The sequence below is a fragment of the Penaeus vannamei genome, chromosome 40 (assembly GCF_042767895.1).
Source record: "Penaeus vannamei isolate JL-2024 chromosome 40, ASM4276789v1, whole genome shotgun sequence".
Lineage (NCBI taxonomy): Eukaryota > Metazoa > Arthropoda > Malacostraca > Decapoda > Penaeidae > Penaeus > Penaeus vannamei.
Window position 1 is genome coordinate 23,986,593 of NC_091588.1, and position 15,000 is coordinate 24,001,592.

The 15,000-nt window shown below is 46.1% G+C and overlaps 1 protein-coding gene across 3 annotated transcripts in view; it reads right to left on the bottom strand.

The window, feature by feature from the left end:
* Window positions 1-15,000, bottom strand: part of svp (COUP transcription factor 2) — a 330,786-nt gene that overhangs the window by 195,919 nt on the left and 119,867 nt on the right. Inside the window, exon 5 of one of the 3 annotated variants that reach the window (XM_070117595.1) lies at window positions 11,337-11,433. The exons of the other annotated variants lie outside the window; for them this stretch is intronic. Within the exon in view, the coding sequence (XP_069973696.1) occupies window positions 11,387-11,433 (47 nt within the window). The 3' untranslated portion in view covers window positions 11,337-11,386. Of the gene's footprint in view, window positions 1-11,336; window positions 11,434-15,000 lie in introns of those variants that run through there. 3 annotated transcript variants of the gene reach the window in all.

Here is a 15,000-nt window from a genome sequence, read left to right on the forward strand (position 1 = left end):
AAGGTATAGCAATTTACAAAGTTTTAAAATATGATAATTGCTCAATAATAATGATAACAGCCATAAATAGAAAAAAATGGAGTTTTACCCGAGTTTATAAAGGAGAGATCGTACAGCATTTAAAGTTCATTCAGAAAAGACAATAGCGTAAAATAGTAACTTACTTCAATGATAATAATAATAGTAGTAGTAGTAATAATAACAAAGATGGGAATTAAGATAATATAAATAATAAAATAACAGTAATATTGAATAGATTGTTACGACATAAATAACATCATGAACTTTACCTCCGTCACCGAAAGAGAAAGAGAGAGATAAAGAGAAAGAGAAAAAAGTGAAAGAGCGAGAAAGAAAAAGAAAAAAGGGAAGATATGTAGACAGACAAATAGACAGACAGACAGACAAAGAGATAGAGAGACAGATAGGCAGAGAGGTAGACAAACAGGAAGAGAGATAAATAAACAGACAGACACCCAGACAGACAGACAAACAGACAAATAGACAAACAGACAAATAGATAGATAAGACCCAATGAGAGACCGAAAGAAGGTGGGCACAGGTGGGTCTTAGTATCTGGTGGGCAAAGGTGGGTTGTGTATGACAGGGCGTCTGGCGATCAGAGGCGAACAGTGGGTGGGATGAGATGGGCGCCGGGTGGGCGTGGATGGCGAGCGGTGGGTGGTGGGCGGCGGTGGGCGTGGACAGTGGGTGGGATGAAATGGGCGGCGGGTGGGATGAGATGGGCGGCGGGTGGGATGAGATGGGCACCGGGTGGGCGTGGATGGCGAGCGGTGGGTGGTGGGCGCCGGGTGGGCGTGGACAGTGGGTGGGATGAGATGGGCGGCCGGTGGGCGTGGATGGCGAGCAGTGGGTGGTGGGTAGGGGGGGCGGGCAGAGGGCAGTGGGGGGTGGGGTCGGTAGAGCAGTGGGCGGTGACTTTGCGGGCGTAAGGGCATAGGCCAGGAGTGGGTTATGGGGGGGGGCGTGGGAGGGAGGGAAGGGAAGGAGGGGAGAGAGGGGAGTGAGGGAGAGAGAGAGAGAGAGAGAGAGAGAGAGAGAGAGAGAGAGAGAGAGAGAGAGAGAGAGAGAGAGAGAGAGAGAGAGAGAGAGAGAGAGAGAGAGAAAGAGAGAAAGAGAGAGAGAGAGAGAGAAAGAGATGAGAAGAAAAACTAAAGAGTAAGAGAGAAAGGAAAAGAGAAAAGAATATAAGAAGAAGCAAGACTAAGTATAAGACGAGGAAGAAGAAGAATGAAAAAAAGAGCAACAAAAATTAGAAGAAAGTAAAGAAGAAAGAGGAAGAAAGGAGCAATATAAGGAAGACAAGAGGGGATAGCGGATCGAGAATGGGGAATGGGGGGAGGGGAGGGGGAGGGGTGAAAGGAGGATAGGGGAAGGGAGGAAGGGGAGGAAGGGAGAAAGGGGGAGGAAGGGGTGGAAGGGGACGAAGGGGAGGAAGGGAGGAAACGGGGGAAGGGGGGGGTCCAGGGCGCTAGCCTCGGAGGAGGGGGCGGAGGATAGGGGAAGGAGGAGGAAGGGGTGGAAGGGGGAGGAAGGGTGGAAGGGGGGAAGGGGGGTCTAGAGCCTCATTACCAATACATAGAATATGTTGTGAGGTCCCAGCGTGGCCATGTGTACTGTAATGAGTGGCGTGAGAACATGAGGGTTCTCCCTATGGGGGGGAGGGGGGGAGGGGGCGAGAGCGAGAGAGAACACCCCCCCCCCCCACCGGACTGCCTCATGAAAGTGCCGAAGATGAGATTTCTTTTTTTCTTTTTTTTTTTTTTTTGAAAAGGTGAGATTTGTTTTTTTTCCATTTTTTAGGGGGGGGGGGGGGAGGAAGGGAGTCATTATGGGTTTCGATCGTTTTGTTTTCGTTTGTCTCATTTTTTTGTGTGTATTTTTGTGTTTTGTTTTGTTTCTGTCTTCCTATCTCTTCCTACTCCCTCCCTCTCCCTTTTCCTTTCTCTCTCTCTCTTTCTCCTTCCCTCTCCGTATCTCTCTCCCCCTTTCTCCCTCCCTCTCCCTCTCGCAAGCCACATACGTTAACTACATACCTCCCCTCTCCCTTTCTCCCTCTCTCTCTCCCTCCTTCTTCCTTTCTCTCCCTCCCTCTCCCTTTCTCTCCCCCACCCCTCTCTCCCCCTTTCTCTCCCCCTCCCTCTCTCTCTCTCTCTCTCTCTCTCTCCCTCCTTCTTCCTTTCTCTCCCTTTTCTCCCCTCTCCCTTTCTCCCTCCTTCTTCCTTTCTCTCCCTCCTCTCCCTATCTCATCCCTACCCCCCTCTCCCTTCTCTCCTCCCCTTCCTCCCTCCCCTCTCTCTCCCTCTCACCAAGCCACACACACCTTAGCCACATACCAAGCACCCTTGACTATCTGTCCTCCACTAAAGCAAATCTGCCCTGACTCATCTTCTTTTCTTTATTCCTCCCTCCCCTCCCCCTCCGTCCTCCAAGTCTCCTCTCCCCCTATCACCCCTTTTCTTTCTCTCCGTGTCTTTACCTCTTTTCTCTCTCTTTCTTTCTTTCTTTCTTTCTTTTCTCTCTTGTAGGTTTTATTTGTTTTCGTTCTCCTTTCTCTCCCTTTCTCTCTCTCTCTTTTTCTTTTTTCTCATTCTCTGTCTCCCTATCTTTGTAAAGAAATACACCCCCCCTAAAAAAATGAAAAAATACAAACCCAAATTAATTAAGAATGTATAACATATACATATATAATTTAAAAAAGCGAAAAAATGCAATCCAAAATTAATTAAGAATGTAAAAAATATAAAGAAATAAAAAAAAGAAAAACACACAAGACAAAATTAATTAAGAACGTAAAAAAAATACAAACACAAAAAAATAGAAATACAATCCAAAAAACAGAAAAAAATACAAAAAGTCCAAAAAACAGAAAATAATAAAATCAAAAAAAACAGAAAAATACCAAATAAAAAATAAATAAAATACAAAAACGGTCCAAAAAAATCAGAAAAAAATAAAATCCAAAAACCAGAAAAAACCCACAATTGTTCTCTCACCCCCCCCCCCCTCCTCCGTCCCCGTCGCCGCCCAGGAAATACACTTGTTCAGCTGAACAGGTGAACAACGTTAACGGGGCGCACACCTCTCTCTTGCCAATTATATGAACATTTTTATGTCTATTTTTTTCTTCTATTTTTATTATTCTTCTCTATGTTATATTTTTAAAATTTTGTCTCTCGTTTTTAATTTTTTGTTTTTTTCTTTATCATATTAAAAAAACAAATTCTGTCTCTTGTTTTTCATTTTTTTAATTTTGTCTCGTTTTACTTTTTTCTTTCTTTCTTTATTACAATTTTTATTTCGTCTCTTGTTTTTCATTTTTTAAAATTTTGTCTCGTTTTACTTGTTTTTCTTTCTTTCTTTATTACAATTTTTATCTCGTCTCTTGTTTTAACTTTTTCTTTTTTTTTAGTTTATTCTTCTCATAGTTTCGGTCAGTCTATGCTTGCCTCAGCAGATATTATTGTAAATATTATTAAGTTCGTTCGATTGCTTGCTAATTGGCGAATGTTGAAAAAAAAAGAAAAAAAAAAAGATGGAAAGAAATATAGATTGATAAAGAATGGAGGAAGAGGGGGAGAAATGGATAGAGAAGGAGGAAGAGGGAGAGGAAGAAGGAAGAAAAGAGAATGGGAAAGAGAGAGTTAGAGTAAAGGAGAAAGAGAGAGAGAAAGAGAGAGAAAGAGAAAGAGAAGAAAGAATAAAATTTAGAAAAAAAAACAAGAAGAAAAAAGAAAAACAGAAAGAATAAAAAAAAGAAGAAAAGAAAATAGAAAAACACACACACACACACACACACACACACACACACACACCCGCACACACGCACACACACACACACGCACACGCACACACACACACACACAAATGAAAAAAAAAAAAAAAAACGCATTTTTTCTCGAACCTTGTGGCCGGTCGGTGATGCTCAGTGAAAATACCTCCCTAATTGGGACATTCATCATACGGACACGGACAAAAAGAGGCCCTTTCTGACCCCCCCCACCCCCCGTCCAAGCACTCTCCCCTCTCCCCCCCCACACACACACACTCTCTCGGCGCTGACCTTAAGGCTCTTTGGGGTTCTGTTATTTTTTTTTTCTCTCTATTTCTCTAGTTCTTTCTTTTTTTTTTTTAATCATTTCTCTTTCATTTTTTTTCTCTCTCTTTCATTTTTTTCTCTTTCTCTTTCATTTCTTTTCTCTTTCTCTTTCTTTTTATTTTTTAAATCTATTTCTCTTTCTTTTTTCTCTTTCTCCCCCACTTAGTTCAAAAAATAAAGAAAAAGAAAAGAAAAGAAAAAGAAAAGAAAAAAGAAAGAAAGTAAGAAAAGGGGAAATAAAACACGTAAGATCTTGTTAAAAAACAAAGGAAAAAGAAAAAGAGATCTAGTTCAAAAAATAAAGAAAAAGAAAAGAAAAGAAAGTAAGAAAAAAGGGTAAAAAACACGTAAGATCTAGTTAAAAACAAAGAAAAACGAAAAAGAAAATCACGGAAGGGATAGTTTTAGAAAATCTTTGAAAAAAAAGAAAAGAGAAAAAAAATAACGCAGTATGTAGTTAAAAAGAAAAGAAAAAAAACAAAAACAACACAAAACAAACAAAGACACAAGCAAGCAAAAAGCAAACCAAAACAAAAACAAACACAACAAACCAAAAACAAAAACAAAACAAAACAAAAACAAACACAACAAACCAAAAACAACAAAAACAAATCAAAAACAAACACAACAAAACAAAGACAAACAAAACAAAAACATAAACAACAACAACCCCAAGGAATCGAATCCCCTTCTCCCTCTAATCCCTAACGTGTCCGATTCCCTCCACACGTCAGAGGATCCGAACGATCACCATAATTAATCCGAACACTTATAAACAGTAATTAACGAAATATTGTGATCTCAGAGATAAGACGAGAGATAAAAAACAAGAAAAAATTACGTATTTATCACTAGATTAAATTTTTTACTATATCAGGATTATGAGATTTTGTTCACACCTAATTATTAAATTATACGAACATAACCTCGATAATATTTCTTTAATATCCTAAGATTTAATTATATAATTCTCTCTCTATGTATATCAGATACTTAAATTCATTTCAAGGTTTTAAGAAATGTTCATAATACTTTGAAAAATGTCCCTATTATTATATAAAGATTTGTTCATGGCCATAAAATTTGTTCATCTCATATAAGGTTTGTTCATCTCAATACCTTAAGATTTCAATAATAATCTCTATTATTATTTAAAGATTTGTTCATGGCCATAAAATTTGTTCATCTTATATAAAGTTTGTTCATCTCAATACCTTAAGATTTTAATAATAATCTCTATTATTATATAAAGATTTGTTCATGGCCATAAAATTTGTTCATCTCATATAAAGTTTGTTCATCTCAATACCTTAAGATTTTAATAATAATCTCTATTATTATATAAAGATTTGTTCATGGCCATAAAATTTGTTCATCTTATATAAAGTTTGTTCATCTCAATACCATAAGATTTGTTCAATACTTATATGGTTCTAATTAGCTTGATATAATAACTCCACTGTCATATATTTTTTTTTCTTTTTTTTTTAAGTATGCAACACATTTCATTTTTTTTCTATTCCGATTATTATTCGGTTATTTATATTTTCTGTTTATTCCGAGGAATTAAAGGTGAATTAAATGAAAGGAGAAGAAAAATAAAATACGTATTTTCTTTGTAGTTTCAAAAAGAAAAGAAGAAAAGAAAAAAAAATAATTTACAGAATAGGAAGGAAAACAAAGTCGTAAAATAAAGTGAAATAAAAGGATAAATTTACAAGAAAGAGAATTTAGGACAAAATAATTGATTGAACAAAATGACGGCCAGCTGTACACACGGTCGACCCTCCCTTCTCTCCCTCCCTCTCTCACCCTCTTCCCTTCTCCCTCCCTCTCTCACCCTCTTCCCTCTTCCCTCCTTCTTCCTCCCTTTTCCCTCCCTCCTCCCTCCCTCTCTCACCCTTTTCCTTCCCTCCCTCCCTCCCTCCCTCTCTCACCCTCTTCCCTTCTCCCTCCCTCTCTCACCCTCTTCCCTCTTCCCTCCTTCTTCCTCCCTTTTCCCTCCCTCCTCCCTCCCTCTCTCACCCTTTTCCTTCCCTCCCTCCCTCCCTCCCTCCCTCCTCCTTCTTCCCTCCCTCCCTCCCTCGTTACTAATACTCGTACACCGGTAACGCGACGCCCCCCTGTAGTAAATCGTTGGGGGGGAAGGGAAGGGAGGGGAGAGGAGGGGAGGGGAGGAGAGGGGAGAAGAGGAGAAGATTAAGGAGGATGGAGTGGGAGGAGGGGAGGAAGGGAGGAAGGTAGGATGGGAGGATGGGAGGAGGATGGGGAGGGAGAGAGAGAGAGAGGAGTCAGAAACAGAGAGGGAGGGAATGGAGGGAAAGAGAGAGGGAAGAAGAGAATAGAAGAAAAGAGACAAGAAAAGAGACAAGAGAAAAGATAGAAGAGAGAGAAGAGAAAGAGACAAGAAAAAGAGAGAAGAGAAGAGAAGAGAAGAGAGGAGGAAAAGGGACGTGAGGGAGGGGAAAGAAGGGAGGGGAGTGAGAGAAGAGAGAAGAGAAGAGAGAAGAGAGAAGAGAGAAGAGAAGAGAAGAGAAGAGAAGAGAAGAGAAGAGAATAGAGGGAAGAGAAGAGAATAGAGGGAAGGGAAGAGAGGGAGGGAGGGGTGGAGGGAAGGGGGAGGGGAGGGGGGTTACATGTAAATCCGCCCCTTCCTCCACCACCCCATTACAAGTTGAACAGGCGCCCGTCACTCGCACAAGACGAATTACTGTACAACGCCATCCATCATGGGAGTATCACCACCACTCCGCGCGGCCCTCCCTCCTTCATCCACTCCCTCCCTCCCTCCTTTCTTCTCTCCTTTATAGACTCCCTCCTCGCGGTCCTCCTTTCTTCTGTACTTCATCCACTCCCTCCCTCCCTCCTTCCTTTCTTCCTTCTCTCCTTTATAGACTCCCTCCGCGCGGCCCTCCCTCCTTCATCCACTCCCTCCCTCCCTCCTTCCTTCTCTCCTTTATAGACTCCCTCCTCGCGGCCCTCCTTTCTTCTGTACTTTATCCACTCCCTCCCTCCTTCATCCACTCCCTCCCTCCCTCCTTCCTTTTCTCCTTTATAGACTCCCTCCTCGCGGTCCTCCCTCCTTCATCCACTCCCTCCTTCATCCACTCCCTCCTTCATCCACTCCCTCCCTCTCTCCTTCTTTCTCTCCTTTATAGACTCCCTCCTCGCGGCCCTCCTTTCTTCTCTACTTCATCCACTCCCTCCTTCCTTCTCTCCTTTATAGACTCCCTCCTCGCGGCCCTCCTTTCTTCTGTACTTCATCCACTCCCTCCCTCCTTCCTTCCTTCTCTCCTTCACCCACTCTTTCCCTCCCTCATTCTCTCCTTCATCCACTTCCTCCCTCCCTCCTTACTTCTCTCATTTATAGACTCCCTCCTGGCGGCCCTCCCTCCCTCCTTCCTTCTCTCCTTCGTACGCTAGCCCTCCTTTCCTTCATCCACTCCCTCCCTCCTTCCTTTTCTCCTTCATCCACTCCCTCCCTCCTTCCTTCTCTCCTTCATCCACTCCCTCCTCGGACGCCAACCCTCCTTTCCTTCAGACCCTCCACCTCCCTCCTTTCCTTTAACTTCTCTCCTCCTCTCCTCTCCTCTCATCTTTCCTCCTCTACCTTGTCTCTCCCTCCTCCTCCTATCACCCCTTCCCCCCATTCTCCTCCTCTCCTTCTCCCTTTCCCCCCATTCTCCCCACCCCTTCTCCTCCCCCTCTCCCTTTCCCTCCCTTTCCCTCCCCTCCACTCCCCAAATTCCTTATCAGCGAGTACCCCCTCCCCCCCCCCTTTCTACCCTCCCCGAAAATCTTATCAGTCCCTCTTCACACATCCTTTACTATCTTATTTTATTCTTATCATCCTATGGCTCTTCTGAAGGTGAGGCGGGGTACATACACTCAATTCTTTTGATAATAAAGATAAAAAAGATAAAAAAAGATAAAATATGAGGGGGGTGAGGAGAGGAGGTGGAAGGGGATTGGGGAGATGTGGGAGAGTGGGGAAAGGGGGAAGGGGGGGAAGGGGAAAGGAGGGGTGGAGGGGAAGGGAAAGGGAGAGGAGGAGGGGGAGGGGAGGAGTGAGATGGACGGGGTGAGGTGGAGGTGAGGGGAAGGGGGAAGAGGGAAGTGTGGAATTGGAAGACGTGGTGGGGGGAGGAAGTAGCAGGAAGGAGAGGGGGCAGCTACGTGGAAGCTGTCTGCAATCCAATGACTTTTATCTCTTTCTGTCTATCTCTCCCCCCCGCCCCCCATATCTCTTTATCTCTCTTACTTATAGTCAAGACATCTATTCTATTTACTCTCGTGGTGGTCCTTTTTTAGAGGGGAGGGAGGGGGGGGGGGATATGTTTAGTTCTTTCTGTGTCTCGTTCTCCTTTTCTTTGTTGTGTGTCTCTTTTCCCCCTCTCTCTATTTCCCTCTTTCTCTGTCTCTGTCTCTTCTCCCTCTCCTATTTCCCTCTCCACTTTTCTCCACTCTCCCTCCCTCCTTCCACTCTGCCCTCCCCTCCCTCTCTCTCTCACTTCCTTTCCTCTTTCTCTCTCTCTCCCTCTCCCTCTCTTTCCCCCTTCCCCTCTTCTTCTCCTTTCCCCACCCTCTCCCTCTCCCATCCCCCACCCTCCCCCTTTCCCTCTCCTATCCCCCACCCACCCCTATCCCTCTCATTCTCCCTCCACTCTCACTTTCTTCCCCATCTCTTTATCAGTTCCCCAAGTATGTGATTTCCTTCGTGCAGTTCAGTCTATTTATACCTGGGGTGGGGGGTGAGGGTGGGGGTGGGGGTGGGGGGATGATACAGCTCGATCCTGCTGTGTCACGAGTCCTCTCCCCCTCCTTTCTTCCCTTCCTCTCTTCTTCGTATCCCTCTTTCTCCCCCCCCCCCCTCTCTCTCCTTCTCTTCTCTAACTGTCTCTGATTTCTTATCTCTTTCTTTCTCTTCTCCTTCTGACCTACTCTCTGCTCTGTATCTCTGTCCTTTCTCTTCTTCTCTCTCCACCTTTTCCTTCTCCTTCTATCCTACTCTCTCTTCTCTCTCTCCCTCTCTTCTTCTTCTCCATCTCTTATCTTCCCTTTTTTCTTTCTTCTTCTACCCTTACTCTCTCTTCACTCTCTCTCCCCTTTTTTTTCTCCTTCTATCCCACTGTCTCTTCTCTCTCTCTCCTTCTCTCTCCCCTTTTCTCTTCTCCTTCTATCCTACTCTCTCTCTCTCTCCCTCTCTCTCCCTCTCTTCTTCATCTCCCTCTCTCTCCCCCTTTTCCTTCTCCTTCTATCCTACTCTATCTCCTCTCTCTCCCTCTCTTCTTCCTTCTCCATCTCTCTCCCCCTTTTTCTCCTTCTATCCTACTCTCTCTTCACTCTCTCCCTCTCTCTACACCCTTTCCTTCTCCTTCCATCCAACTCTCTCTCCTCTCTCGCCCTCTCCCCCTTCTCTTCCCCTTCTATCCTACTCTCTCTCTCTCCTCTCTCTTCTCCCACTCTAACCCCTGTTTCTTCTCCTTCCATCCTACTCTCTCTCCTCTCTCTCCCTCTCCCCCTTCTCTTCTCTTCGACCGACCTACTACCCGACCAAGGGAACCCGACCGACAGACCGACGAACCGACGAACCGACCAAGGGAACCCGACCGACAGACCGACCGACAGACCGACGAACCGACGAACCGACCACGGGAACCCGACCGACAGACCGACAGACCGACGAACCGACGAACTGACCAAGGGAACCCGACTTTCGTGTCATTGCCGGAATCCGACGTCGGCGAGCAATGAGACAAGGCGATTATTCCCCTCCCCTCAACACCCCCTTCCCCTCCCCCCTCCCTTCCCTTTCCCCCCCACCATCCATATCTTTACGGCGGCGATAAGCAGAGCTCCCTTCACCCTCCCTTATCGAGATGCACAGACGTGGTCCGATAAGACGGGGTCCGCTGTTGTTGTTGTCGGCATTTTGTTGCCATGTGCATTCCACGCCGCCGGGAGCTGTGACGTCACTGGACGGCGTTCGAGTGCGGAGAAAAATTTTATCTTTGTGGAATTTTTGTTGTTTATTTACTTACTTGTTTGTGGGTTATCTTTATCTTGATTTGTTTTATTATCATTATGTTGATTTTTATTAACTTTATTTCTGTTATTGTTATCATTAAGGTTATTTTTATTAACTTTATTGCTATTATCATTATCTTTATATCTATTTCTATTTACTTTGTTTCTATTATTATCAACTTTATCTTTATTCTCCTTCTTATTTTTATCTTTATCTTTATGCTTCTTATTATCTTTATCTTAATTCTTATTATTATTATTTTTACATTCATCACCATTACTTAAATCTCTATTTACAAGAAGCTACCATGACGACCTCCCCCTTCCTCCCTCCCTCCTTCCCTTATCTCCCCCTCCCTCCCTCCCTCCCTTCTTCCCTTATCTACTCCCTCCTCCTCCTCCCTTATCTCCCCCACCCTTCCTCCTTCTCCCTCCCTCCCTTCCTTATCTCCCCCTTCCCCCCTCCATCCCCTCCCCTACCCCCTCCCTCCCTTATCTCCTCCCCTCTCCTCCCCCTCCCTTATTCTTTCCCTTCCCCTTCCCCTCCCTTCCTTCCTCCCTTATCTCCCCCTCCCCCTCCCTCCCTCCCTTATCTCCCCCTCCCCTTCCCCTCCCTTCCTTCCTCCCTTATATCCCCCTCCCCCCTCCCCCCCACCCCCTTTAACCCAGCAACACGGCCGGATAAGATAAGCAATTACGCCAATATGGGACAACGACTCAAAGACGACCCACAATACGACTAAGGGAGGGTGGGAGGAAGGGAGGGAAGGAGTGGAGGGAAGGGAGGGAAGGAGTGGAGGGAGGGAGGAAGTGAGGGAAGGGAGAGAAGGAGAGGAGGGAAGGGAGGGAGGGAGAGAGGGAGGAAGGGAGGGAGGGAGAGGAGGATGGGAGGGAAGGAGAGGGAAGTGAAGGGAAGGAGAGGGAGGGAGGGAAGGAGAGGAGGATGGAAGGGAAGAGAGGAGGATGGAAGGGAAGGAGAGGAGGAAGGAAGGAGAGGAGGAGGATGGGAGGGAGGGAGAGGAGGATGGAGGGAAGGAGAGGGGAAGTGAAGGGAAGGAGAGGGAGGGAGGGAAGGGAGGGAGGAAGGAAGAGAAAAAGGAAGGAAGGGAGGGAAGGGAAGGGAGGAGGGAAGGGAGGCAAGGAGGAAGGGAAGGAGAAAAGGAAGGGAAGGAGGGAAGGGAAGGGAGGGAAGGGAGGGAGGGAGGGAACTTCAAAACATACCTTAGGAGAGTCGTAGGTCTATCGCAGTCTCGGCATTGGGGTCAAAAACGGCATATGTGACGTACCTGCAATGGAGGGAGAAAACAAATTAGGAATTATTGTAAAGAAGGATAAACACAGAACAAAACAAAACAAAACAAAAGAAGACAAAACGCAAAAAAAGACAAAACACCCCTCCCCCCAATGAAATAGAGAAAACCCCCGAAAAAAAAAACAGGAAAAACAGAAAAAAAAACATGAAAAAACAGAAAAAAACAGAAAAAACAGGGAAAGAAAATAAAAACAGAAAAAAAAAAAAAAAAAAAGAAAAGAACAGAAAAAAAACACAGGAAAAAACAGGGAAAAACAACAACAGAATCGGGGTTCCAGCAAGTGGCTCTGAACTTTCCTCCCTATGGGTCAGAATCACCCCCCCCCCCCAAAAAAAAAAAAGGTCACGGGAATATCAGCAACACGGGACGCACGGATGGGGAAGAGGGGGAGACAGAGGAGAGACGAGGGAGAGGGGAAGAGGAGGAGGAGGAAGGGGGTAAGAGAGAGGGGAAGAGGGAGAGGAGGGGAGGAGGGGAGAGAGGAGAGGGGAGGGAGGGAGGGGATAGGAGGAAGAGGAGGAGGGGGTAAGAGAGAGGAGGGGAGGAAAGAAAGGAGGAGAGGGAAATCGAGGAGAGGAGGAGGAGGAGAGGAAAGAAAAGGGGAGAGGGGGAAGAGGAGGGAGGGAGAGGGAGAGGGGAAGAGGAGGAGGAGGAGGGAAATGAGGAGGGAAAGGAGAGGGGAGGGGAAGAGGAGGAGGAGGGGAGGAAAGAAAGGGGGAGAGAGGAAGAGAAGAGAGGAGGAAGAGGGGGAAAAAAGAGAGAACAGAAAAGAAAAAGACCATATGTATCTATATCTAATTGTCTTTATTTACGCATTCACACACACACACACACACACACACGCACACGCACACACACACGCACACACACACACACACACTCACACACTTTTATATATCTATATCTAATCTATTTATATATCTATGTGCAAAAGGGGGGGGAGCAAAAAAACTTACACAATGCAATACGAAAAGGTCATGTTAGAAGGTCATTTAAAGGTCACATTGATGGGTAAATGTTGAGGGAGGGAGGGAGGGAGGGAGGGAGGGAAGGAGGGAGAGGAGGGAGGGAGGAAGGAGGAAGGAGACGAGGGAGAGGAGAGAGGAGGAGGGAAGGAGGAGGGAGTGGAGGGAAAAGGAGGGCGGAGTGAAGAAGGGAAGGAGAGAAGGGACCAATCCCCCCACCCCCCAACACAACTCGTGTACTCATTCCCTTTCGTCCTCTCTCTCCTCTTCCACCCCTCTATCAACTCCTCCCCTTTCCCCCAATCCACTCTTCCACCAACCACCTCCTCCTCCTTCCCTCATCCACCCCTCCCCCTCCCTCCCCCTTCATCCACTCCACCTCCCCTCCAATCCCCTCCCCCTTCATCCACTCCCCTCATCCACTCCTTTACCCCCAATCCCCCTATTCCACCTCTCTCCCTCCCCTATTCCTACACTCCCTCCCTCCACCCCCCTCATCCACTCCTCCACCCCTTCCCACCCCCCTCATCCACTCCTCCACCCCTTCCCACCCCCTCATCCACTCCTCCACCCTTCCCACCCCCTCATCCACTCCTCCACCCCTTCCCCTCCCTCATCCACTCCTCCACCCCTTCCCCTCCCTCATCCACTCCTCCACCCCTTCCCACCCCCTCATCCACTCCTCCACCCCTTCCCACCCCCTCATCCACTCCTCCACCCCTTCCCCTCCCTCATCCACTCCTCCACCCCTTCCCCTCCCCTCATCCACTCCTCCACCCCTTCCCACCCCCTCATCCACTCCCTCCACCCCTTCCCCTCCCCTCATCCACTCCTCCACCCCTTCCCACCCCCGTCATCCACTCCTCCACCCCTTCCCACCCCCTCATCCACTCCTCCACCCCTTCCCACCCCCTCATCCACTCCTCCACCCCTTCCCCTCCCTCATCCACTCCTCCACCCCTTCCCCACCCCAATCCCCTATCCCACACTCTCTCCTCCTCCCATCCCCCTCATCCACTCCTCCACCCTTCCCACCCCCTCATCCACTCCCTCCACCCCAACCCCCCTCCCCCAACCCGACTCGTCCACCTTATCGAGACAGGTTCTGCTGGTCGTTAGGTCATCGGGGTCATGCTCGTGACAGCTCCTCGGGGTCGTCAGAGTTACTTTTCTTTCGGCTTCAATTCTCGTTCTTGTTTGCTCGTCTCTTATTCTTCTTTCTTTTCTTTTTCTCTCTCCTTTTTCTTTTTTTTTTTTTTTTTTTTTTGATTTTTTTGGATTTTTCGTTTTTTTTTCTTGTGTGTTTTTTTTTTTTTATGATTTTCTTCTCTTCTCTTCTTCTTTACCTCCTGAACATCTTCCTTTATCTCTTCTTCCCTTCATCACTCCACTCCTACTCCCTCCTCCTCTTCCTCCCCTTTCATCACCACTCCCCTACCATCTCACTTTTCTCCCTTCTACCACTCCATCTTCCTCTTCCAGCTTCTCCTCTACCTCCCCTTCCTCCCATTCCCCCTCCACCTCTACCACTCCCTCCTCCCCTCCCCCTCTACCACCTCCTCCCCTCCACCTCTTCCACCCCCTCCACCTCCACATTCCTCACCTTCTCAACTCAACAACCTCCCTCCCCCCCTCGTCGACCACCAATCCTTGCCTCACACAAATACGACCCCAAAACGACCCCCAACGGCAGTCCAATCTTCGAGCCTAATCACCGAACGAGGTGATTAGCCAACGACCCAATCTCCAATCTCCCGGACGAGGTGATTAGCCAACGACATTCCAATCTTCGAGCCTAATCACCAAACGAGGTGATTAGCTAACGACCCAATCTCCAATCTCCCAAACGAGGTGATTAGCCAACGACCCAATCCCCAATCTCCCGAATGAGGTGATTAGCCAACGACCCAATCCCCAATCTCCCGAACAAGGTGATTAGCCAACGACCCAATCCCCAATCTCCCCAACGAGGTGATTAGCCAACGACCCAATCCCCAATCCCCCAAACGAGGTGATTAGCAAAACGATTGGGTGATTTGCGGGTTGGAAATAACTGTCGTATTCAATCAGTAATTATAAGGGACAGTCAATAATTAATTCGATAATTTGGTGAGTAAAATAATAAATACGATTATTTGATAAAAAAATAAATAAATTATAAATAAGGATGGATTTGTTAAATATATTGAATTAGTAATACTGAAAGGTGGATGAATTGATAATAAGTGCGATTATGTAATAAGAAAATTATAAATAAGGATGAATATATTTCCCCTAATTGATAGAATTAAGAACAGTGATAATTAAAGGAATGGATAATAAATGGGATAATAAATAGAGAAAATGATAAATTAAGAGAGAGAGATTTAATTGATGTAATCATGAATAAGAAATTGAACATGTAAACGTAATAAAAGTACATTAGAGAAAGTGAACAAGAAACCGTTAGATTGGAGATTTCAGTTACATTTTAAAATTTTGAATTGGTGAGTCCGTGACTGAAGGATTATTTAGGATTATTTATGAATAAGGAAGTGATCGTCTTTTGTCTTCTCTGTCTGTTTGTCTGTTTGTC